At 42.2% G+C, this 26,740-nt stretch overlaps 2 protein-coding genes and 1 non-coding gene across 8 annotated transcripts in view; 2 read left to right on the top strand and 1 right to left on the bottom strand.

Moving 5' to 3' along the window:
* Positions 1-26,740, bottom strand: part of GANC (glucosidase alpha, neutral C) — a 65,195-nt gene that overhangs the window by 35,896 nt on the left and 2,559 nt on the right. Inside the window, exons 1-2 of one of the 5 annotated variants that reach the window (XM_072115367.1) lie at positions 3,533-3,636; positions 197-597 (exon numbers count right to left, since the gene is read on the bottom strand). In XM_072115367.1, the coding sequence (XP_071971468.1) occupies positions 197-252 (56 nt within the window). In that variant the 5' untranslated portion in view covers positions 253-597; positions 3,533-3,636. Of the gene's footprint in view, positions 1-196; positions 598-3,505; positions 3,637-26,740 lie in introns of those variants that run through there. The other 4 variants (XM_072115365.1, XM_072115364.1, XM_072115366.1 and 1 more) reach the window with 4 other exon arrangements.
* TMEM87A (transmembrane protein 87A) lies at positions 3,614-26,740 on the top strand. 2 transcript variants are annotated; one of them, XM_072115371.1, is made up of 20 exons: positions 3,614-3,747; positions 6,374-6,434; positions 7,587-7,675; positions 8,540-8,662; positions 9,620-9,670; positions 9,760-9,813; positions 10,153-10,315; positions 10,603-10,664; positions 11,251-11,434; positions 13,890-13,989; positions 14,779-14,872; positions 17,210-17,280; positions 19,485-19,591; positions 20,368-20,426; positions 20,806-20,909; positions 21,217-21,293; positions 21,448-21,509; positions 23,313-23,365; positions 24,637-24,667; positions 25,112-26,740. In XM_072115371.1, exons 1-20 carry the CDS (start codon positions 3,628-3,630, stop codon positions 25,151-25,153), a joined length of 1,707 nt encoding a protein of 568 aa, XP_071971472.1. In that variant the 5' UTR covers positions 3,614-3,627; the 3' UTR covers positions 25,154-26,740. The 2 variants fall into 2 exon arrangements, with proteins under 2 accessions (XP_071971472.1, XP_071971471.1); XM_072115370.1 differs by lacking the exon at positions 17,210-17,280 and adding an exon at positions 16,163-16,236.
* On the top strand, positions 14,513-14,605 carry LOC140071466 (Z30 small nucleolar RNA). Its single transcript, XR_011849161.1, has one exon. It is a non-coding gene; the product is annotated as a Z30 small nucleolar RNA (small nucleolar RNA).

Genomic DNA, 26,740 nt, shown 5'->3' with positions numbered 1-26,740 from the left:
TGAAATCAGAAAAAAATTGAAATGATTTAAAAAATATATATATATAAGAAAATAACTTTACAGAGAACGGTGGATAGTTCAATGGTCAAAGGTGAATCACATTACAGATAAGCATACCAAGGCGAAAACATTCTTAATACTATCTATTCTGAAGTAGGTCCACATCTGTTAGATATTATCCACTTATCTCACTTACCTTCCTAAGTGGTCATCAGGTGCAGGGGTCTTGGTGCTCCCCACTTCATCCGACATGATTGTACACAGTATAAGTTTCCGGATTCATGGGTTTTTTCTGTGAAGTCTCACAACTGCGACACCTAGTGGGTAAGAGGAAGATTACAATGGTACAATGCAGCATATTTAATTACCTGTCCTGTTGCGTTCCCCGAAAGTGCATTCTCCGACTGGAATGGACCGTGCCACCATTCACTAAGATCGTGCGCCCGATATCCTGCATGTGTCGTTTCCCCGCTCAGGTCCGACAGAGTTCACCTTCTTCTTCCTGGTGCCTGTAAGTGCTTGGTCTTGCCACACAATTTGAAAGTTAAATCCCGCGCTCAGTCCAAATCAGTCGGATCGTCCAATGGCCACGTCCCCCTGTCACATGAAAGCCAGCGCTGAAGCGACAAAATCCCTTTGGCATGAGACACAATTCCCAGTTGAAAACCTGTCACAGCGTCGCAAATCCCGAAAACATTGGAAAACCGATGAAAGTGCGACCGCGGACCCTTAGTAAATAATGTGTTTTCTATAAAAGTCGTCTTCTTCACGTAAAGATACGTATCTTTTTAAAAGAGAGCAGGGTGCTGGGGATAGATGCCCATCTATCCCCATTGGGCATCTATCCCCAGCAATCCTCGTGGCGTGAGCATTTAGGTATACAATTTTCTTATTTGTACATGGGTTTTGTGCTGATCCTTGAATTGTGTGTCCATCCATTATTGTGTTTCACCCCTCTTTTTGTTGTTATCTTGCATTTGTATGGACTTGTTAAAAGATTTGATTAGCTCACCATTTATAATATTTATTTCTGTACATTGTTGTGTACTATATTGTGGCCAGTAGGGGGAGCTGGAGTTTCGGGAACAGTGCACATTTTCATGTGTTCAGCACTTTCCCGAGTATGTCATTCATTCGTGACTTCGTTCACAATTTTTTAAGGTTTTTAAGCATGTTTTGTGGTGTATTTTTCTATTAATAAAGATATTATTTGCTTGATCTATTTTTCATGCCTCTGTTCTTTTTGATTACATATTTTGATCAGTGGTTATTGTTGGGCAGTGCTGGTCCACCTCTTGTGTATAGATTATCCCTGTACTGTGACATCACTGTGTGCATTAACTCTGTACTGTGAAGTCACTGTGTGCATTATACCTTATACTCTTTCACATCACTGTGTTTTTTATGCCTGTACTATAACATCAATGTGATGCTTTTCTGTGTGACATCACATGTAAAAGGCAGTAGCCATTATTATAAATATTGATGTCATTATGAACATTACATCACATGTACCATTGTAATGTCACTCACGTCCCTGATACAGGACTCCTACAGGATCACAAGGGAAATACTATTGCGTAACAGAGGAGGGCATGGGGCTGGAATACTGTTTGGTGTGTGGCTTAAAGAGAACCCGTCATGCAAAATAACCCCCCTAAACTAAATATATTTTCATAAACTGCCATTAGAGAGCATTGCCTCTATCCCTTCATTGTCCCTCTACATGCCTGTAATCCTAAGCAATGAGGTCCTAAAGCTGTATGCAAATGACCTGTGAAATGTCCAATGAAGCATTAGCATATTCAAGCTGTCCACTCTATTCATGAGTGGGAGGTACAGCCACACCCCCAGTGCTTGACTGACAGCCTGTATAATGATGTGAGGCTGTATAATGATGTGCTTCCTGGTGCTGGTGGCCACGCCCCCTGCAGCCTGTGTGTGCATGTGTGTGTGTTTAGGAGAGATACAGCAGCTCCAGGCAGCCATGTTACAGCAGAACATGTCAGATTCATGTGTAGCTGATGTCTGTGTCTCTGTGTATTAGGAGGATGCAGCATGTCAGCAGATGACATACACACACACTAGCCATGCTTTACTATACATTACACACAGACATGAGCAGGGGGAGGAGAGGGGAGGGGTAACAGGTGTGACATCACTGCCTCTGACCATGTGACCAGCCTCATTTACATGATAAAGAATAGATGATTTTACAATGAATAATGTATGAAATAACTAGATAAAGGCTGGGATGGGATCCTTCTGATCTGCTCCAACAGGTAGTAGTGACAGGACAAGTGACACAGACCTGATGACAGGTGTCCTTTAAAGGGAATCTTCTAGCTCCAAATCACTTTACCAGTTACACCAGCATTGTGCAGAGCACATTATAAGCTTCCCGGACATAGTTTTACTTTTTCCCACTAATATGTTATTGTACTGGTTTCCCGGTTTCAATTGAAAGATGTCAATTATTATGTAGGGATGAGTAATGGGTGGAGAAAACATGTGCCCCAACAGTCACAGCCCCTCCCCTGATTCTCTGTGAGGCTCATTTGCATAAAGCTGTATACAGTTGTTACACTTCGTTTCAAAGGGGTTGTCTGTATTGAATAAAATCATGGCTAACTGGGGATAAAGGGATCATTATCATATATATATATATATCACTAAGAATCAAATTAGAGAACACAACACAATTTCCTGAAGGCCAAGGTCATTCTGTAGTCCTATGGGATTATATCCTAACCCGAGTAATATATCAGGATTTTAAGCTTATTTCATAAATTATATACATTCTAAGGCACAGGCTAAAAATTTAAATGAGATAATTGTAAAAGAAAACTGATCAAAATTCCAGAACTGCGCGCCCTCGTCCGAGAATCCTGCCGTCTGCGCAGTGGCTCCGGCTTTGGGACGCAAAGCCGCCGGCCTGCTGTTCTGCGCAAATGGCAGGATTCTCGGACGAGGGCGCGCAGCTCCTCGAAGATTTTTGGTAGGAGGAACAAAGTGGCTACTGGGGTGTGGAGTAGCCCCACAATGTAGCCTCACCTCCAACTACTTCACTTACATATTTGCCCAATAAAAGTTATCAAAAGATCGTGGGGACGTGAGGACTAGCCCTTAAAAAGGCTATCCACACGCCTATAGATGTACCTATCACCGATCTACCTTTATAGGTAGATATGTGGTGCTAGGTTCCCTTTAAGACAGCTCTTCCCCCTATAAATGCAGTGACGGGTCGCGCATGCGCGGCTGCTCCATTCACGTGGATGTGTCTGCCGGAGATAGCAGACTTGAGCAACTGCGCATGCGAGAATGTTCCATTAATTAGAATGGGGGGGGGGTTAAAATAAACTGTAGTCACTGGCTGTCCACGTTGCCGGGCCTCACTTATAAGCTATGCCCTATCTTCTGTATATGGGGGATAAATAGAAATGACCGGTTTAACCCTTTTCCAACCGCTTAATGCGGACCACCCTGCGCCCTGTATAGGACATACCCCACTTGTCTACTCCCGTCTGCTTACTGAGTTTGTTTTCCTTTCCCTCCTGTATCAGGTCACGTGACGCGTCCTAACCGGAAGTGACGCTGCTCATTACGGTTCCGGTGTCAGATGCGGAGATGGCGGTGACACGGAGGCGGGTGACGGTTATTGCGCTGCTGCTGACACTTGCCGGTTGTCTGCGTGTCAGCTATGGAGAAGGTACTGAGCCCTCCCAGTGGTCTATGCGCTTGTCCCCGGTAAGTGCTGCTGAGGTGGAGGGGTTGTCTCTGTCTATCCTGCCGGGTGACATGACCGTACAGTGCTGCCCGGTCACAGGCTGTGGTAGAGGTGCCATGTACCAGCGTGTAATGCCCACTAGCAGCCATGTGATTGGTAATCAGGGGGATAATGTCACGTGACCCTTTTTATATTGACACCTCACTTGTATTTTCTTGTATGGTGACATACAGGGCGGAGGTGTGACCATAGATGGAGGTGTGGCCAACAAAGTGGGTGTGGTCTGAACAAATGTGACATCAAAGTTTGCAAAATGCTTTAACATCTATCACCAGGCTGAAGTATGTAAATGAGCCCGAGGGGCACCAGCCTCCATATGTGTAAATGTAGCCTGTAGCCCCTCAAGCTCATTTGCATACAGTCCTTCATCCTGGTGGTAGATGTTCTTGAAGCCGTGAGCGCTGTCTATTCAGTGCAACAAGTTCCATCAAGGAAGGGAAGACTTTGGATGAGCAGGGGATTTAGGGGAAACAATTCTATATAACATAACCATCAGGTGTAAAAAGGCATCTAGACCCTTCTTGTAGCTCTCTGCTGTCCCTGCTGTGACCAGCGCCTGAGGCAGGCTATTACACAAATTGACAGTTCTCATAGTAAAAAAAAAAAAAACTCATCAAAATGTTCTTCATTCTTAAAGTTGTTGGGATTCAGGGGTCTAAGGAGGGGGCAGATTTGGTATCTCAGAGGTCCCTCTAATGCCTAGACCTACAGACAGTCAGTAGCCCTCTGCTCTGCCAGAGCTCTCCTCCCAAGGGTGACCTGATAATAGTCACAAAATAATTACATGGGTAAATCCACCTGCGTATCAGTGGCACCTGACAACAACACGGAAATCCCGCAGGGCTGCAGCAGATGTGCAGATGTTGCTACTAGTTAGAGGGGAGAATCCACTACATTGAGATGTTGTAAAGGAAAACTCGTCAGCACATGTGACACCTTATTCTATCAATTGATATACAATTTCCTACAAGAAATCTACAGCAATTCTGCCCCATGTGGTTTAAATCTGGTTGCGGTAAGTTGTAGTAATGGTAATCCTGCTTGGGGGTTATGTTATGCTCGCTCTATGACCTCCGCTGTGTCATGTGACTAGTGATCACATTCTACTACTGAAAGCCCTTCTATCTTTTCATCCTGCTGACATTCTGTGCTTGGTATTGCAGCCCAGGCCCCGTTAATTTGGATGGGACTGAGTTGCACATAGGTCGACAAAATACATTTCTGAAAATCTCACTTGACAAATGAAATTGTCGCAGTAAGGAAAAAAAAAATGGTGATGTTCATTATATAGAAAGGCTTCTTCAAAACAGCTAGTTATTAGGTGCCCCACAGGCAGGTCATTCATTCGGATCTTGGTGGAGACTCAATTCCTGGGCCCAGCGCTGGTAAGGTAGATAGTTACAGTATTAGTTGGAGTCTGCAGAAGCCTCTACACTGCATTTTCCATATTTGATTTTGAATTGAATTGTCCTATAGCAGTGGTGGCGAACCTATGGCACTGGTGCCAGAGGTGGCACTCTGAGCCCTCTCTGTGGGCACCCAGGCCATCACCCTAGAAGGAAGTTCACCAGACAGAACTCAAAGAATCTGCCTGCAGAATCTTCCTACAATGATAGATGAATTTGCCCTCCTCCTTTCAACTGCGTTAGTGTCCTTGGGAGGCTGAAGGATTGAAAGTTGTCAATGAACAAGGAGAATAAATTACTGCTTAAATTGCTGCGCTGGCACTTTGAAATAAATAAGTGGCTTTTGGTTGAAGTTTGGGCACTGAGGCTTTAAAAGGTTCGCCATCACTGTCCTATAGTATGTGGATGAAGCTTGTAGACTATACATGTCAACATTCATTGGATTCCGTATAGTAGGCCCCCTACCGTATAAAATAGTGAGCGTGACGTAGGACCATGGTCTATTGCAGTAATCATGATGTGTAATTGCTGCCTATTTGCAAGCCTTCACTAGACATACAATGCCAGGCTACTATACGGGGCACACAGCCGAGTGCATTCCTCTCTGTGTTGTGTATTTTACCAGGACAGCCATTATCATAATTCATGCTTCTTGTAGAGGAGTTTGTTTCCAGTATGGCACAGTGCCTGCTTATGAATCCATGGAAATGTCAATCATTGTAGGAATAACAAACTACTGGTGCCCCATTGAACACTGCCCCATCACTAATGTACAGAGAAGCTTTTATTTCTAAATCCTGGAGATTGTAATTTTTTTTTTTTTTTTAAATCCCCAAACTGCTAAAGATAAACTAGTGAAATGCATTAGGAAACTATTCTGTTCCGGCGCTGAGGTTACCATTATCTACAGCCCTGTCTACTTGCCCACTAAACAGGTTCACATGAGCACTGCAGTCTGTGGTGCTATCCTTGTGATAGGTCATCTGTATCATATCAATGGGGTTCAACACCTTGGCTCCCCACAGGCAGTCTGTATAAGATTGGTAAAGTTCTGCTCCCATAACAAGTGAAGCTCCCTTTTTGGTTCACATGTGGGTTCTAAAGTCTGCAGTCCGAACATCTTGACTGTAGTTATGTTTTCTCCTTTTTCATTAAAATTTTTCTTTTCTTTCCCTTCTAGAATGACACAACGTTTACTTTTGGGAAGATCCTTTTCCGTGATTCTATCGTCTACATAACCTGTAAGACCCTGACGCCTTACTTGTTTTTGCATTTTATATATATAATTATTGTTTTACCCTTGTGTCAATTTCCTGGCATGTAGGATTCGGTGTGATCCAGCTTATTGATGCAATGTACTCACCAAGCAGGTTTTATTATTGACACAATGCTATCTGTTTATTTTACATTTCTACATCCTATTACCGTGGCTGCTTGTCCTGGAGGAACACGAATGCAGTTTTTCTACTTTTCCATGTTTTAGGTCCAATGGTTTCTGCAGTTATGGGCCTATGATTTATATACGTTTTTGCATTCCCTGTTCATTTTATCCGATATATTTATATGTCCACTTTTTATGGGTATATTCAAATGCTAAACTTTCTGCAGTGTTAACTAAATTAGACTTTGTAACCAAAGATCTGTATATGTGCTTTATATGCGGCACAGTGGCTCATGTGATATAACTTGGGTGCCTCTAAGACACGTCTGTTCGCCTTTACAGCACCTTGTGCTAAGCCGTGCCCCTGTATCTTATTAATACCCTGTTTCCCCTTACATAGGACACCCCCCCCCCCCAAAAAAAAATAAAATATATATATATATAAAGACTTGATGAAAATTGTAAGGCCTCCCCTGAAAATAAGACCTAGCGGCAGCCATTGCGTCAGCTCCCCCGCTCCCATGCACCACATATAAATATTAGGTCTTTTAGATGCTGCAGGAGGTTGTGACATGGGTGAAGAATTCATGGGATAAAAAATCACAGGCTGTTCCGCTGAAAATGCGATACAAGCAGCTCCCTGGACAGGAAGGGCTCATTTAACGAAAGTGCTAAATATGAACGATTGGGGCAAATGATTCCAACAGAAACAGAGTTGCAAGAAATTCACAATAAAATTTAAAGAGAGTTTTAAGAATGTAAGTGGTTGATATTTTGTTCAACAATAAATGTGAATTCTTGTTAATGGAAACATAAGATATCCTCCAAAAATAAGACCTAGTGCCCCATTAGGAGCAAAAATTAATATGACACTCTTATTTTCAGGGGAAAATCGATATATGCCTAATACAATCTGTAGCTTTGCATGGTCAAAACTGGTGATGGATTACCTTAACATATTAATGCTTGGATACAAGATTTTCTCTTATTGTTTTTTTTTCTTGTCTCTTAGTTGAAGGTGGTCAGAAATCCTGCAGTAATTTTAACATCACTTGGTACCTACGACATTGTAACTGCTACAATGAAATTTCAGCATTTAAGGTATGTTACCAGCACATGTTGATTAGGATCGCAGTTTTTATTTTCTATTTTATGGAAACTTTGCTACCTGTCTTTCGGATGGGATTGTGGCAACTGGGGGTCTGACTTCTGGGTACCCCTGTTGATGACAAGAAAGCAAGCCCCTAGTAATCTGGAAATACCCCAGCACTGTTCTCCGCAATCACTGGCACTGCCATATTACTATGTTGAATGAAGTAGCAGGACACATTCTCACCCTGCTTCTCCAAGCATCAATGAGAAGAAGACCCCCTGCTCTCCACATTGCTTGGGTCTCATTCTCTTGATCAGCAAAACCCCCACCTGTCAGATTTTAATAACTGTAATAGTTGGCAGGACCCATATAAGATAAGTCATCATTATCTATGATTTGTAAAACGCTACGTAATTTAAAGGTGGTTATTATTTATCATTATGGAATATTGAAAGAGCTTTAGTGCTGCATGTTATTTAATATCCCAAGTACTGTACCTTAATCATGGGCATTTCTGGTATTGCATCTCAATCAAATCCCTTTGCTCACAAAATGCAGAGAGCAGTGCAACAGAGCATTAATGTTGTGATTCAGAACCACTGTTCTGATCTAATTTGTGGATTACTCATCAATAATAAAAGATGGGATGTATTTATAGCGATATCTTTGGTCACTTTGGGATGTATCTTTTAAGCCCCTTATTTCTTGTACGATTGATAATGTGTCATTATTTTATACTCCATGTGGGTAAGAAGCTTTTGTTCAGATCACTTTATAGTAGAATTTAAATATCACTTGCACTACACTTCTGTCATGTCCATCTGCTTTGGTATATAATGTTAATGTGGAACTTTCTATGGTTCTCTTTATAGGAAGAAAATATGTTCAGTTATCTCAATTCTGGCCCTTCCTTTACTGTACGTTCTGGATGGACAGGCTCCTACATCAGAAGCTCAAGCCAAATTTCTTACTGCGAAAGTCCAAACAAACCTCAGGTATCAGGACAGAATTGCAATGAATCATAGATTAAATGTCTATGAATTATCCAAGGTCCCAGTCAGTAAGGCCCCCTTGCTTACGGCCGAGAGCTCAGCTGGGCCATAACCGGGGCTCAGTGCATTGGATAGGTGTAGAAGAGAGGGGTAGTGAGTGCCCCTCACCCCTTGCCCTGTCCATAGGAGGCAAAGTGGCCGTGCCAAAATTCAGTTCAATGATAGGACACGCTCTATCTTTTACGACATGGCTACCCAACTTGCGAAAATGAGCTGCGTTCATGTGCAAGGAGCCTGTATGGATGCTGATGGTTATTCCTTCTGTTTCCCCCCCCCCTCCTCATACACTTGCAGCTTCTTATCTTACCTGCTTGATTTTCCCTTGCACCCCCTTAAACATTAGGTTATCGGCCCCTCCCATCACACATGGGTAAGTTTGGATGTCTTCCAATACATTTCCACTACAGTCTATTCACTTTGTAGACATCGACAGGAATGAGAGCGACTGTTGTCCTATAAGACTAAAAGGCGATTGGGCACACTATGTGTCTGGTCACACATGAGACTTGCAGACCTCGGCCTCATGTTTATTAGGTGTCATCAGAACTGTACTGGAGAAACACTATTTAATGGGGTTGGGCTGCAATTGCCAACATTTACAGGGGTACGTATAGTACTTGCCACTATAAACTTTCCCCTTCTGACATTAGGGACAGTGGAGTCACAAATGTCACGGGATAAGCATTCATTATTGAATCTCTCAACACAACTCCCATGTCCCTGGATGGAGGGTGGTGTACAGATGTCCCTGCCCCTGTAAGAAAAATATGATGTGTTGCCATTAGAAATTAATAGAAAAAAAAACTAGAAGCTTGATTTATTATATTGCAGAACAAGATCCTGATTGCCTACTGTATTATTTTTTATGTAGTAGAATAACTACATCTATATTGTTTCCAGATCCACTGTAAGGAGAGTCTACCAGTGGTGGTAGATGACAGCGTGCCTGAGGTATGTTACAGAGTTCTGATAAGGAAGCAGAAGAACGTGTAGATGACTTCTTCACAATAACTTCTGACTTGTTATTCATGTTTTTGTAGAAAAAGGACAACAGTGTGAAAACGGTTAACACTACAATATGCCCTAATGACAAGGCAAGTATTGTGTAAGAGGGGGAGTAAATGAAGCAGTCTGGTTTATTACATATTTCTATTCCTCCCATAATTGCTCCTAAAAATGTATGAATGAATCAGCGTTTAGGTGTAGCTAGTTGGCACAGTCTGATGTAAACTACTCTAGTAGCACAACCCCTTAATGTGGTTTATGGCACTGCCATGTTGATTTATTCCTAAATATTCTGTAGAAATAAAAGTGGAATAGCACAATGTAGAGTTTTGATGTTCCACTATCATGTCCTACTAAATAGTGTAATTTTTCATCCCTGGCATGTTTTTGTACGTTTAGAAATCATTTTCTACACTTTTTTTGCTCAGGAGACAAATGCAGCAGTGAAGACTTGGCAGGATGGGCCCTACCTCTTCATTATACAAGTAAACTTTTCAGCACCTATTACTCAGGACACCGGTTCCAGCCCAAAGAATGATAACCCTGCAGCTGCTACTGTTCCAACTAGTCCGCCAGACCTGCCTTTAACCAGTAAGAGAGCATTTATACACCCCATATTTGTAGATCTAGACCATTTAAATGGTTGCAAACTTTAAATAGATGAATAATACCAGTGAATAGAATGAACTTTGTATGGCAGAGCAGAGTGCTTCCTTTTTATATTACTTGTATCCACTGATGGTACCTCTCTTCCTAAAAAAAATTATGAAATCTTGGAGTTAAAACATCTTATATATATATATATATCATCAAAATATATTTAATAATGAAAGCATTATCTATAGAAATGGTATATGCTGTGCTTTGCTTTCTTACAGTGAATATTGAAGTGAAAGGTCCATATGAATACTTGTCACCTGCTGACTATCCGCGCATGATTGTGAGTATAGTTTTGGTTTGGAGGAGTATTTTCATCATAACCCCAGCATATGCGATAAATGTCTGATAGATCCATGCCCAATCGCTATGGAATATCTAAAAACAACTCGCTTGCATAGCTGTTTTTAGAACACTATTAGAAGTAATTAGAGGCCTGTATATGCATAGTTTGTACTTTAAAATGGTAGCAGTCATCCAGATATAAACCTACCAAAAAAAGAAACCTTTACTTTTGTCTACTGTCTTTGTTTGCCTGCTTATAGAGATTGTAACTCGGGCGATATATCATGTTTAAACATGTTTAAAGGGGTACGAGCCAAGCCTGTTTCTTCCACCGGGTGCGAAGGGTGCGCATCCCAGGTGCCACCCAGTGGTGAATGGGGGGGGGGGGGGGGGCTGGCTACCCGTATCCTTCGGCTACCTATTTCATTGGGGGGGGAGGGCAGTAGCCCTTTTTAAAAAAGAAAGTACCAACAAACTGCCCTGGTAGGAGCTCCCCTTGTAAGATGTATTATGAAATAAATCCTTGCACGAATATATGCAGTGAAGTTCACGTAAATCTTTTTTTTTTCTGCATTCCTTTTCAGTTCTTCATGGTGATGTGCATTGTTTATGTTCTATTTGGCGTCTTGTGGCTGGCCTGGTCGGCATGTTATTGGAGGGACTTGTTGAGAATCCAGTTCTGGGTCGGTGCTGTGATCTTGTTGGGCATGCTTGAAAAAGCTGTATTCTACGCAGAATTCCAGAACATCCGCTACTATGGACATTCTGGTACAGTACACATTTCTGATTAGTTGCGAGACTAAGTATGTTCACAACTTTGGTATTGTCCCACACTTAACCTATTTGTATGAATATATACCGGTAGTAGTTTACTATTCTGTGTCACATGTTTACCTTGTTTAGCTATAGAACCAGAGGTCGCACTAACATTTTTCCAGAAGGGTAAAAATACTCCTCTCACCATTTTTGAAGAGTATTTTTAACCGAGGAGGAGTATGAAAATTACGGTAATACACATAGCACACACTCACCGCACACACCACACTCACAACACACCGCACACACTACACAACACCGCACACACTGCACAACACCGCACACACTACACACTCACCCGGCACTGCTCTTAGGTCCCGTCGATCACAAACGCAGGCAGGTAGAGATGGAGCAGGACGGGGAGCAGCAGCTTCGTGGCCCACATGCAGTGGCGTAACTAGAAGAGGCTGGGCCCCATGACAAACTTATCCATGGGGCCCCCCTTACGGCGACGTGTGCACGGCGGGCACACGTCGGCGCACGGGACAGGAGGAGAGGGTGAGCGCTGCTTACCCCCTCATACATACAGCATGTACACACATACAGTATATACAGACACACTGCATACACAAAACAAATACGCATATGTACAGCATAAACACACACAGCATATTCATACACTCACAGCGCAACCGCACACACCACACACAAACAGCACTCACACACACAGCATATTCATACACTCGCAGTGCGCGCACACAGCATATTCATACACTCGCAGTGCGCGCACACAGCATATTCATACACTCGCAGTGCGCGCACACAGCATATTCATACACTCGCAGTGCGCGCACACAGCATATTCATACACTCGCAGTGCGCGCACAGCACATGCACAGAGGGACTTACAGGAGTAGAGGAATCGGAGAGCCGAGGAGCCGGGAAGCAGAGGAGTCGAGGGGAGCGCGGAGGAGCCGAGCAGCGGACGAGGGGGGAGAGCGGAGAGCTGGGGAAAGAGCAGCATTAGTGACAGCCCCGCCCCCCCTTCTGATGGGCCCGGTCTCAATGGCGACCGCGAACGGTACGCCACTGCCCATATGTCTCCCCTGGGGCGGGTGCTCTCACTCCGGCACACCCCTAGTCACGTGTCCCGCTGAGCGGTCCAGCGCGCGCTGTGATCGCGATACTGACATTTACCTCATTTGCAGCGCGCGCTGAACCGCTCAGCCTGCGCGCTACAGGGAATAATTGCCAAGCGTAACTTTACGCATGGCAATTATGGGGGGTGGTGAGGCGTTAATGCGACCTCTGTATAGAACCATATAGTAATAGCTTCCATAGTATGTTAAGCATATGGCAAAGGTGTGAACATACCATTATATATAATATATAGCTGTACTCTCAAAGGAACATAGTTAATTGTTGAAAGCTATTTTTCTTCAAAACTTTAACACTAGGGCAGTGGTGGCGAGCCTATGACACGGGTGCCAGAGGTGGCACTCTGAGTACTCTCTGTGGGCACCCAGGCCTTCACCCCAAGGAAGTGCAGACAAGGAGCTCCTGCTCTGGGCCCCACAATTCCTCCTGTTCAGGGGACCCTGGAGGGAAGCTGCAATGATAAACTGAATTTCTTCTATTTCTTTTAACTGTATTGGTATCCTCAGGATGCCAATACAATTAAAAGCTGTGACAAAACACGTAGCAACATGTTACTGCTTAAATTGCCATGTTGGCACTTTGCATTTAATAAGTGGGGTTTGATTGTAGTTTGGGCATTCGGTCTCTAAAAGGTTCACCATCACTGCACTAGGGGGTCTGTCTTTAGCATAGTTATTTAACACGTGAGCCCTATGACCACCCCTATGTGGTGTCTGTATCTGCCTCCATGCAATTTCAGCATAGGCTTACACAGACTCTACACTGTACCTGGCTAGTAATCGGAACAGGCCCACAAATCTTCAAAAGCATTGACCTTCACTTGTGCGCACTGCTCATCATTTATGTATTGTGAGTGGAAAGCGCAGAATAAGCCGCAACTAGATAACTCTGGTCACCGCTAATCATCTTGAAGGATAGACTTTGGCATGACGAAATTGAATGTGTTTCATCCCTCATTTTGTCTTTTTGGCCCCTAAATTAGGAGCCTGTTACGTTAAGTAGTCAGTTAGCCAACTTTCCTCTCAATTGAAAAATATTTATATAAAATAAAAATCATATGGTCAAGTGGACGTAATCCATTGACCAAACAGAAATGCAATATAGATTGTGTCATGTAACACTTATAAAATAAAAGGGGTCACAGCAACTGCGCAATACACTAAAAATATGACTTAAAACAATATGTACTGGAGTATGACCAACTTTTCTCCTATTTGTTTAGTTAAATCTAATGTTTTCTGTGCAAAATAAACTTTTGTTCATCACTTCAGAACCATGACCCTACATCTGTCTGCTTTCTCCCTTGCAGTGCAAGGAGCAGTGATCTTGGGAGAACTCTTATCGGCAGTGAAAAGATCCTTGGCACGGATACTTGTAATTATCGTCAGCCTGGGCTACGGAATTGTCAAGTGAGTGGATTTACATAACGCCAACTTTGCAACAGAAAAGGCATGAAATGATGCCAGGCCTCTGAAAGCAAATCTCTATGGAGCAGATTGCACTCACACATTTCTAGAGTCTTGAGATGCATCAGAAAGATCGGCCAACAAAGCTAGACAGTGTGAAGATGCCTTAGTTTTATCAGTCAGCATCAGCCACCATGATAGAGCCGTTTTAGGACACCATTAGTCTGCTATAAGTAAACTTTAAGCTACCTGCATGTGAACGTGTTCCAAACTTGGTCAGAAACCAATGGGTCTGCAGTCTTTGTGGCCAATGTGTCATCAGAGAGTGAAATCTGTTTACATGCTTGCAACTGGGCGACAAATACTGCATCTCATATGTCTTATCATACTGATGGCCCTTCAAAATTGAAAGGTATAAAGTTTAGCAGGGTTAGTACTATATGGATGACCTTGTTGGGCATTTGCTCACTTTGGTAAACTTTATTTTTGGCCCACCCTTATAAGGTCATATTTCTGACTCTTCTTCAGCTGTGATGAGTAAGATATATTATGAGCTGGTATTGCAAGAGTTAAATCTGCATTGACCAGTAGATGAGCACGTAATCTTCTCTCTGAGCTGAGAAAGCGTTTGCGATGCTGATATAAGAGGCGCTTAGTATGAAATAGTTCTTCAGCGTTGCTTTTCCTTATGTAATGGCCGATCCATCAGTATAGGTAAATGTACATGTCTTAGCGAACCTTAATACATAATTCAATTAAAATACACTGGTGTTTTTGTACTTTTAACCCCAGACCCCGACTTGGAGCTACATTACATAAGGTGGTCATGGCTGGAGCTCTGTATCTCCTCTTTTCTGGAATGGAAGGCGTTCTGCGCGTTACTGGAGTAAGTACTAAATGTAGTGGTAAGATCTATTCCTAGATGGACCTACTGTTACTCCCGCAAAAAACTCTCTTACAAAATGTACAATGAACTTCTGTATTCCAGACACAGAATCAGCAGCATGATCATATAGGACATTAACAGCGTCTGTCTGAGTGAGCGGAGAGTTATTTAGCAGATTCTTCTCTACTTTTCAGTGTTCAGTAGATGGGAGACATTTTAGCAGTTGGTCTCCACCAGCAGCTCGGAGACTACAGAGAATTAGAGATTGACCCTGAAATAGGCCAGAAATAGTGTTACACCGTATGCACAACTAGCCCATCAATCTAATCTTTGTTGAAAGTTTTCAAACATACATATTCTATGGCCATTCTCTATGGATGCATCTACACAAACAGGGGCATAACCAGAGTTGGCCCCCGAAGCAAACAGCTGATGGGGGGGCCCCATATACCCAAACTCTCAGTACTGCATCCCGCACGTTACACATGATAATGCAGATACGTGCTACACAGATATATTCTCACAGCACGATACTCGTATACTATACAGCTGCCTCCTCTCGGTAATGGTATGTCCAGCAGCTGCCTCCCCTCAGTAATGTCCCCATATAGCCCCTTGTCATATTTCATGCTCCGGCTTCTTCTTTTTCCACGCTTTCCAACAGCACTGCAGGCAGATGTACCTCGACAAGCTTTATCCATGACATCATAGTGTGCGCAGGCAGAGCACACAGACATGTCTTTTCCTGTGCCGCTCTTGCAATTGTATGCATGTCTTGCGCATACAATTGACTGTCAAGCCCTCCACCTTCCCCTCTTGTGGACCAGTAGTCCGGCAGAGTACAGGCCTCCTCCATCCCTGGGCCTGGTCGCAAATACCCTACAAACCCAATAGTTACGCCCCTGTATACAATCATAGGCTACATTCACACAGCCGATATGGGAGACGTATCGGATATACACCCCCACCCCATAGACGGCTATAGTGACCCGGCGTCAGTACAGTGCCACACCTATATACAAGTGCTTTGTTCATTTTTCACATGAGCCAAAACCAGGAGTGAAGGAACACACTGAACAGGTGCAAGATTTTTTTTTTTTTGGCTCTATAGCATAACCATTCTGGGTTTAGGCTCAAAGTAAGTGAAGAACTAATGGAGAAGGGAACTGAGCCTAAGAAAGTTATTTGCACTACATTATCTGCTTTTGTTGTACTTTGGTCATCATTTCCATCTGCGTTTAGCCAAACCCATAACATTAACACTATGTCATCTGCCTCCCTCTACTCCAGCATTACTACTATACCATGGCACTGATAGCAAATCTCTGCCTGTCATTTATTGATTCCTGTATTCTTTTTTGGATATCCTTTTAGGTGTATTGTACCAGCATTTCATTAACTTGCAAATCCGTGAAAGATGGTAGTTTTTTTTTTTATCATATTTTTTTTTTTTTTTTTTTATTACAATCATGTGTGCATATAATGTAGACATATTCTTGAAATATACATGCATATTTATGTGATTCCACTGCTGAAATTGAAGCAAGAGGCTGCATTGCAGTGCTTCCCGTTGGTAGAGGTCTATTAGTATACTGAACAACATTAAAAAAAAGGGGCGATTTCGAGAAAGATGGCCTCATTAAAATCACATCCCAAAACTGATGTGACTCTACCTGCTCCCAAATTCCACACAAGTAAATGCGGCATTTGGTTGCTTAATTTATAAGTCATGAATCTTTGCTTCTCTATGCACCAGAGCCACAAACTCTGCAGGTACATGACCTGCCCTACAATTAGTGCTTCACCCAGACGGTCCATGTAAACTACTGGCTTGTTTATGAGCCCATAGACATACATGGGGACGTTTGGTAGCCTTTGATTCAGCAGCTAGCACGCTGATACATCCTACGTTTGTGTGGTGCACCTGCAGTTAAGGCCACACATATGGTGCGCTTAGAACCCACAACATGCTCTACAAATGGCTCTTTTTACTTATGGGGAAAGATGGGAGCTGGTTGACCCTCTTTTTAGATGGAAGAGCACAAGAATATGTTGGGACGGAGAAGGCAGCTCAGATGATGCTGGATCCATGTACGTGTTTTTGTATGTATTTTACTATCATTGATTTATATATTTTTTTCCCCCTTTGCTATTTCCGCTTATATTTGCTCCTTGTCATTCCGCCTTATCTTGTACACCGCTTCTGCTCATGGAGTGCTGGCGCTCTCCTAAACCGCTGCTATTTTGCAGATTGTTCACCTTTTCCCACCCATCGAGCAGTAAGAGAGTCCACGTGTTACTCTGTTTTCTCACTTCTGTGCTCCACTCCCGGTTTAGGCGCAGTCTGATCTTTCCTCTTTGGCTTTCATTCCTCTGGCTTTCCTTGACACTGCCTTGTGCTGGTGGATATCCTTACCTTGATGGTTTTTTTTGTTTTATATCCCTAAGTTGATTTTTTTTTTTTTTTTCCTTCTTTGCGTGAATTGCATACAAGGGTGATCTTTTAGGGGCCCCCAGTGATTGAGAACTGACCCTTAGCCATCCGGAGAGGTAGGATCCTGTTCTCACTAATATGTGGGACGGCTCCATTCAGTGCTATGGAAGTGTCTGACATTTCCAACGCTACCGTACAATTGAGTGGAACATATGTCCTGCCACTTCACCCATTAGTGAGCTCTGGACCCCCATTCTTCAGATTGCTGGGGATTCTATTCTTGTGGGGGTCCCATCAGTCAGACCCTCACTGACCAGCTTGTTATCCTTTATTCTCCCTCCGATAGGGGATACCTTTAAATAGTTGATACAACCACTATTAAGCACCGTCTCAATAAGTCCACTGGTATAGATCACAGGTGGAACGAGTTGTTGATGCATAATTGGGAGACTTCCAACTTCTTTAGGCTGCGGTCACACGTGGCGTTTTGAACACATTTTTGGCCCCTTTTTAATCAGTCCGTCAAAAACCGCATCCGTTTTTTTACCAGTTTTAATTAAGATAATTGGTAAAATCTGTCAAAAAAGGATGCGTTTTTTCACGAATGATGGCCTGCTTAAAAACTGGCCAAAAGTCAAAAGGGCATGTAAGTAGATTAACTAGCAACCCTATGGAAAATCAAGAATGAAACTAAAACCGAGACAATGGCCCATTTGCATGCCAAATCTAAACACTGCATTCACAGCTATTATGTAACTCGGACTCATAGTTATATATGCTTCGTATAAGGAATATAATATAACTATGTGGAACTGTCATGTGCACTGTATGTACAAATGTTGTATATATGAAAGAAGTGCATAATAAAAATAATTAAAAAAAAAAAAAAAACTGGCCAAAAACCAGGTTCAGAACGCCACGTGTGAGCACAGCCTTAGAGCCATTACAACATTGTATACCACCAACCCGTATCCGCTGTAGTCTTCTAAAGCAAATTTACTTTATCTAAATATGTATACAGGCAGTCCCCCGGGTTACATACAAGATAGGGTCCGGAGGTTTGTTCTTAAGTTGAATTTGTATGTAAGTCGAAACTGTATATTTTATAATTGAAGTTCTAGACAAATTTTTTTCTTTTGTCCCAGTGACAATTGGAGTTTAAAAATTTTAGCTGAAAACTACTGCTGATGTGTGTTGGAGGTATACTATGTTGTAACAACCTCTATAAGGGAATCATCATTTTTTTTTTTTTTTTTTTTTTTTTAACTGCAGTTTCTTTATTTAATGGGATTTTCTGATCTCAAAATATTATTGACTCCATAGAGTAGCCCAGGGGTAGGGAACCTACGGCTCGGGAGCCAGATATGGCTCTTTTGTTGGCTGCATCTGGCTCTCAGACAGATCTTTAGACTGATCACTGGACACAGGCAGCGATGTTACCTCTGCCTATGTCCTTTGTACGACCCAGGTCTACTGGCGGTCATGTGCTGTGGCTACCCATCTACTGGCGGGCATGTGCTGTGGCTACCCATCTACTGGGAGGCATGTGGTGGGTGTCAAGATTTGGAGTAGTGTACCCCCTGGACCACCACGAATGATGATGATGTAAGCAGACACCTAGGACCGGAATCTAAGTGGCACCCGGTCTTCACCAGAGCCCGCCGCAAAGCAGGATGGTCTTGCTGCAGCATGGTACCACCAGGTCATTCCAGAGGCACCACTTCTCCACGGTGGCAGCCAAGGGTGAGGTACAGGATCAAGACGTAGATCGCAGGGGCACCCGTGACACTGGGACCAGCTATCTACTTGGGTCATGTGCATATTGTACGGCTCTTATGGAATAACATTTTAAAATATGTGGCGTTCATGGCTCTCTCAGCCAAAAAGGTTCCTGACCCCTGGAGTAGCCAGTCTAATTCCTCATCTATTCCCTGTTTAGAAGCTTCAGAGAACAGGTGATGGGGTCGTAGCTATTGGTGCCCCACCAATAGCTGATATTCTGTGGAAAGCTCAATAATATTTGTAGACCCAATTCTAATTCTATGGATATAAAAATAGAAACGTACTCTATGCATCGGGCACACGAGACAGTACCTGCTTTCTGACATAAATTTGACGTCTTCAGATAATATTTAAGTATCTTGAGTGTTGGTGCATTTCCTTAACCTCCTGCCACATCTTCATAAGCCTGACTCAGACCATGAAGCTGCTGACCCTGCGAAGGAACGTGGTCAAGCTCTCCCTGTACAGACACTTCACAAACACCCTCATCCTGGCGGTAGTAGGTAAGCCCGTCCCTCTCTAAAGCTCTTTGGAAGAACAAAGGTTTGGGCATCCCATAACACAGGATCGTTGTTCGGTCCCAAACTTGACAGGTTTAGATGACTTACTCCTGTGCTTCTATATTACCATGTTAAAGGGGTCGTTTAGGATGTAAAAAACAAGACTCCCCCTTCCCTGTCTATAGTTTGTGTGCGCTATTGCAGATTATCCAGGGAAGTTAATGGGTCTTAGCTGCAGTGATACACATAACCTGAGGACCGGAATTGTGATATTTTTGGAGATGGATAGATTTGGCGTCTTTCAGAGACTTAATATGTAATGCCAGGATGATTTTAAAGGACATCTACCACTAGGATGAAGGACTGTTTGCAAATGACCCTGAGGGGCTCCAGGCTCTTAACACTTATGGAGCCTGGAGCCCCTCAAGCTCATCTGCATACAGTCTTTCATCTTGGTGGAAGATGCCCTTTAAAGGATTTTTTAAATAGGGTTATATGGACTACAAATATTGATAACATACCCATATAAAAAAACCTAAATAAATATCAGTGAGGGTCCAACACCCAACTTCCTAATAGATCAACTGTTCTCATAAGAAAATGGAACAGAGTGGATTGCTCCATTCCATCTGTAGTGGTCAGATCAGGTTACTGCAGATCAGCTCTCCTTCATCTAACCCTAATCTCCAATTGGCCACTACACCACAGTCTATGTAAGATCCCCACCTGTATGATAAATGGTCACGCAGTGTAAAAATGACTTATTGTTTCTCTTGTAGCATCAATCATATTTATTATCTGGACCACTATGAAGTTTCGCCTTGTGGACTGTCAGTCGGTGAGTAATGTCTATTTACGAGACATTTCAGCAGCTACGCAGGACCTGTCCTCTCTTCCTGCTTGTCTGTTGTAGTGAATACCTACAATAAGTTTTGATAAAGTGGATTATATTGAGTCATGCATACATGTCAGAACAGATATAATGTAAATGTGGCTCCGGACAAATTTATTTTTTGACTGCATTTAAAAATTTTAAGGCTAAAAGATTATTAATAAAGTTTCATTGCAGTCTCCTAACAAACTAGTTGTCTGTAACTAGGGGTCTGCCTGTAGTACAAATGCCTAGATGTATATTTTAGTCATATTTTGATCCATTGTTAACCAGTGGGAAAAAGACAAGGATGCACTTTCATTACTGAAGATGTCTATTTTGGCAGGATTGGAGGGAGCTGTGGGTGGACGATGCGATTTGGCGTCTCCTGTTCTCTATGATCCTGTTTGTCATCATGATCCTATGGCGACCGTCTGCGAACAATCAGAGGTGTGTATCACCAAATAAGGCCAGGGTTACATACACTGTAGCTATCTGGGGCATCATAACTGTAGGATATGGTGCATCAGACAAACTCCATGCACATTCTGCCTCTGTGTACATAGGTGATCAGGTCACTGACCTGTGCAGGTCACCACTGTGACTTCTGTGTGCCTTCCTTGACTGCATTATTGTATCCAACCTACCCCAAAGCATGCATGTGAGCCGATATTTCATACTCTGCAGGTATCGCATGTATATACCCAGGCCTATGTGCCGACTCTTTAAGACCCCTATATCTTTCTCTGGCTCCTAGGTTTGCCTTTTCGCCACTTACTGAAGAAGATGAAGAGGACGATGAACAGAAAGAACCTATGTTGAAAGAGAGCTTTGGTATGGACCTTGTGTATGAAGTTGGTCACAAAATCTTGGTTGTATTAATACAAACTGAGCAGATGGCCTAATTGCAGATTCAAAGTGAGCAATTTTCTCTAGCAGTTGGAAAGAAACCAAGGTTTTAATAACTGTTTTTTTTTTTTTTCTACAGAGGGAATGAAAATGAGGAGCTCAAAGCCAGAGACTAATGGAAATCCTAAAGTGAATAAAGCTGTAAGTGTACATGGCACAGCCTTCACCAGTAAGAGCCCTGTAATTTCCTGCTAGGTTTGTCAAGTTTTATGGGGGCAGCAGGGTGGCATGGTTGTTAGCACTACAGCCTTGCAGCGCTAGGGACCTGGGTTCAAGTCCCATGGTCAACTTCTGCAAAGAATTTGTATGTTTTTCCTCCGTGTTTGCGTGGGTTTCCTCCCACACTCAAAAACATACTGGTAGGTTGAGTAGATTGTGAGCCCCACTGGGGACCGGGATCGATTTTTGGCAAGCTCTGTGCAGCGCTGCGTAATCTGTGTGTGCTATACAAATAAAGGAATTATTAATTATAATTATGGTTGCGCTATGATTAACTCCTTACCGACATGTGACGTAATAGTACGTCACATGCCGGGTCCCGGTGCATGGAGAGGGCTCGCGGGCCGAGCCCTCTCCATAGCCGGTAAGTCTTTGCTGCCGGTAAGTGGGTGTTTTCCTGCTGATCGCCGCCATCTTTCTGAGGATCGTCGCTCCCCGTGACGTCATCGGGGATCCGTCGCCATGGTAGCTTCGTGTCTCACGAAGACCCGAAGCTACTTCTGGTTAACCCATTCATTACAATGTGCTATCAGCACATTGTAATGTATGAGTAGTAAAATACACATATACTGCCATAAATAAACAGTAAAAACCATAAACACATCAGGTATCGCCGTGTCCGAAAATGCCCGATCTATCAAAATATGATAACTGTTTTTCACTGCGTGTAACCCTGTAACGGAAAATTGCACTTTTTTGCCTTTTTTAAAAAAATTTCTATAAAAAGTGATCAAAAGGTCGTACAGTCCTAAAAATGATAACATTGTAAATGTCATCAAAATCCGCAAAAAAAGGCCCCACCCACAGCTATTAGCGCCAGAAGATGGAAAAATCCCCCCCAAATTTTTTTGTACAGGAGGTTTTATTTTTTTTAAATGTATGAAAACACTATAAAACCTATATAAATTTGTTATCCCCGTAATCGTACCGACCCAAAGAATAAAGTAGACATGTCATTTGGGGCGCACAGTGAAATCCGTAAAATCCAAGCCCACAAGAGTACGGCACAAATGCGTTATTTTTTTACCAATTTCACTACATTTGGAATTTTTTTCCCGCTTCCCAGTACACGGCATGGAATAATAAATACCACCATTTTGAAGTGTAATTTGTTACGCAGAAAATAAGCCATCACACAGCTCTGTACATGGAAAAATAAAAAAGTTACAGATTTTTGAATGTGGGGAGTGAAAAATGAAAACGCAAAAAACAAAAAGGGCTGCAGCGGGATGATGTTAAAATAACTGAAGTATTCTGAGTGAAGCAGAAGCAGTGCCTTTTCAGTGATGCTCTGGTTAGGAATAGACCATGTGACCTGGCGCATCATTATAAAGCAGGGTTACTTTGTGGCCCCCTTTTGGACACTGGTGAATACACTGCTGAGTTTTTATCTTCCTTTTTAATATTTTAAATTTTTTTTTTGTTTCAACTAAATTTTCTTGATTGTAAAGCTTAACGATGCCGTGGAATAGAACGTGGCAAAACAGAAACCCCTTGCAGGGGGAACTTGTATAATTTCATCCTGTTAGGTACATAGTTTGTTTTTTGTTTTTTTTAAGGCTTTTCCAGGGTGATCAAAATTATTTGCAAACTGGCTGAACGTGTTGCTCTGGTCCAGTCTCGCGCTCCACTCCATGTTGTCCCAAACAGAAAAAAAAGATGCCTTCTCCAACCAGTAAATAACTTTTAGTAAAATATATTCTGTTTTCCATTTTTCTTTTAAAGGAGGAAGACTTGAAGTGGGTAGAAGAGAACATTCCTTCTTCTGTTACTGATGTGTGAGTATTTCTAGGTTCCTGTAGAGGTAGGAGTAACACCTGCTTTTATCTTTGGGCTATTAGGTTGGCACTGGCTTCTCTCACTGCATTGCAGAGGGTGAAAACCACGGTTTAAATGCAAAAGAAACTTTGGGTTTAAAATCCACCATGCAGATCACTCTGTGCTCCAGATGTTAGTTATTTGTGCATGAAATATGTGATGCATGGTGGAGAAATCTCTCACTATTCTGCTGCTATGGATTACATAGGTGTTCTGCCAAGCATGCATTTGTATATAATAGGAATGGTAATAGTAAGCATCTGCTAGGCACTTGGCAGCATATTGTTTACTTTAAAGGAACACTCCAGTAAAAGTTTATTGGTTGAATAATACATGGGGCCAGGAGGGAGGAGCAGGACTCCTTTTCATTTTGTATTCTTAGAACTTTGCTAGAACCTGGAGTCCTGCTCCTCCCTTCAGGCCCTGCACAAGGTATAATCCAATTAATCTGCTTTGACTGGAGGGTTCCTTTTAAGATCAAGATCATCATCCCTTGTGATCAAAAGAATCTGGAGTTGAGCTGGTGGAATAGGTGCACCCCTATAATCCTAGGATTGTTGGGTCATCTCACTGTGTTGTATAGGCACTGCTACATCTTACACCAGGAAAGACAGCAGTCATTTCAACAATTGTCACATGCAGGTTATTAACCAGTCATATGATGAACAATCCTACTACTTTACATGATTTGCTAGATGACTGCACATCAAAATCACATGGCCTTGGACTCCTGCAAACCAAATTCTGCTCATTATAAATGGTTTGACAGGTTCTCCGTGAACTATTGAGGTCCAGACATCAGCAAACCTTATGCTGTGATATTGTCTGTAGTTTTTGATGCAATAGGAATGGGGAACATAGAGGAAGGACTTTTATCCAGTTGGATCACTTTCTGGATTTGGTGGAAAAAAAAAAAAATCTTAACGCACACAGAATTTGCTTTGTTTTGTTTTTTTTGTTGAGCCAAAGCCATGAATGGACCCTGCAGAACATGGAAGTAAAAGTCCCTTTATATTTCTCATAAAAAAAGCATCCAAACTCTGTATTTCTGACATTAAAGAAGTTTTGTGATTAACATAAGGGAAGTTTTTCTCCTGCTAAACTCTTAGTATACAAAGGAAAGCTAAGCTCTTAAGTCTAGGGGCAGCTTCATGTACAGTGATGCACACAGTATGGCAGTAGAAGTCCAGTGTAATTTCTTCTGAATGGTTTTGTTGTTCCTCTCTTGCAGGGCTCTCCCCGCGTTACTGGATTCAGACGAGGTCAGTGTCTTTCATTTATATTTATGGCTGCAAAAAAAAAGCAGAACTCATGACAGTCATGTGCCCGGCTACAATGAGTCATCTCTAGCTGCACGCAATGAACTGGATCATGTTACCGGAGGGTTAAAAAAAAATAAGGGAAATAGATTAGAAGTATAAGTTGCTGTGTGAGTATTGGGGACAGTGTGATATTAACCCCTTAGAGTGCCTGCACATGGTGAGGATTTTTTTTTTTTCACATGGAAAGTCTTCAAAACTCATACAATTCCACAGCAGCTGAGGGAAAGATGTAATTTTCTGTGCAGAAATATCTTAAAGGGATTGCCCAGTTACAACATTCTGCTTTGTCCACTTGCTAATTTGTTGTCTGGACAATCCCTCTGTGCAAATATTAATTACCCTAAAGTCTCTAATATTATTATAAACTTATTTTTTTCCTTATAGGAGAGGATGATCACACATTTTGAAAGATCCAAGATGGAGTAACGAAATCGACTGAAATATGAAAGCAACCGATGAGATGCACGAAGGAGGAGGGGACGGCATGCTGACTAACACAGGGCAGCGGCCATCTTTTGAAGTTTGAAGGACAAGTGTCCATCGTCAAAACGAATCCTTCACCTTTCAAATCCTAATTATTTTAACAAGGTCAAATTTGCCCGACTATAGAAGCAAGAAGCTCGGAGGAAGAAATTGGGTTTTATTGAAACATTCGATTTCTTGCACACAAATATCCCAAAAAAATAACGGGTGTGGACAAGATTGCTTTGTGCCGACCTGGAGCCGAACCTGCACTTTAGTTATAAGTGTTCTACATTTAATTTAAAAACGGATAAGAATCTGAGACGCCCGTCATTGTCTCTGTATATAGGTGACTAGGTGAATTTTTGGGTGAACTTTATGTGGGAAATTTGTACAATTAATTATTTTTGGATTACTCTGGAATTTTTCGGTTTACATAACTTTGTTTCTAGGTTTTTATTTTTGTTTTGTTTTTCTCCCAGTATCCAAATTTTGATCCTTACAGCTGAAGTGTGATGGGACTGTATGGCTTGTGTAAGATGTAAGAATGCAGCTTGGCAATAACGGAGGGACTATTCAGTTACTGGTGGTCTTGTTACACTGGGCAATCGCCATCCATTATCCTAGATTTATGCTCTGGTACGACTGAAAATTCTGCAAAAATTGTCCCTTTTTACATGAGCGACTGTGAAGTATAAGGACCGTTGTGTAGCAAGTGCTGCACGACATTACTGTAAGTCATAAAACACATTGGGGCAGATTTATAAAAAGTGCCCTATGGTTAGACAGTCTTATTCTGCACCAGATTGATAAAACTCTGAACCTCCTATTAGTTGGCTTACTTTAGGCCAGATAGTTAGGACACAATTCCGTTGGGTCAGTAGTATTTCTGGCACACGGACCTTTTTGGCGTGAGGTCATGCCCCTTTTCTTAGGTCACACCCCTTTTGTCAAGCTAGCCCTCACAGATGCCCCACCGCCCCTCTTATACGGACGTTTCCTGCTTCTAAGGTGCTCGCAACTCCCTTCACGAAATAACTGCCAGCCAATCGCTGACCTCAGTGATGACGCGTCTCAACCACTGATTGGCTTAGAATTCACTCCCTTTGTGTCAAGGTGAACAGGAAGTGGAGAACAGCTGGGAAACGGCAGATGGAACAACTTTTTTCAAATTTTTTTTTTTTTTTTTTTTTTCTTGCCTTTCTTATTTTTATTTCCTGGTGAACATCTTTTTTTAAGTGACATAAATTAAAACCCCAACGATTATTGAAGAACACGTGTTCCCGTCTTACTTTGCATAGGTCACATCATACACTGGAATTCATCAACTGTTCATAAGCCGAAAAGACATTTGACTTCTGAAGTGCATTGGGTTTTCGGATGATGAGGAAGTCTCCAGAGGAAAAGCTTCTCACACAGATCCTCAACATGTTTGTCATTTTTTTTTTATTTGGTTATAAAATAACTTAAACATATGCCTTTTGTCTATTTTATACATTTTTAATGTCATTTTTTTTTTTTTTTTCGTATTAAAGAACACAACACATTTGA

The sequence above is a fragment of the Engystomops pustulosus genome, chromosome 7 (genome assembly GCF_040894005.1).
Source record: "Engystomops pustulosus chromosome 7, aEngPut4.maternal, whole genome shotgun sequence".
In the NCBI taxonomy this organism is placed as follows: domain Eukaryota; kingdom Metazoa; phylum Chordata; class Amphibia; order Anura; family Leptodactylidae; genus Engystomops; species Engystomops pustulosus.
This window is presented reverse-complemented; position numbering and strand designations above follow the sequence as displayed.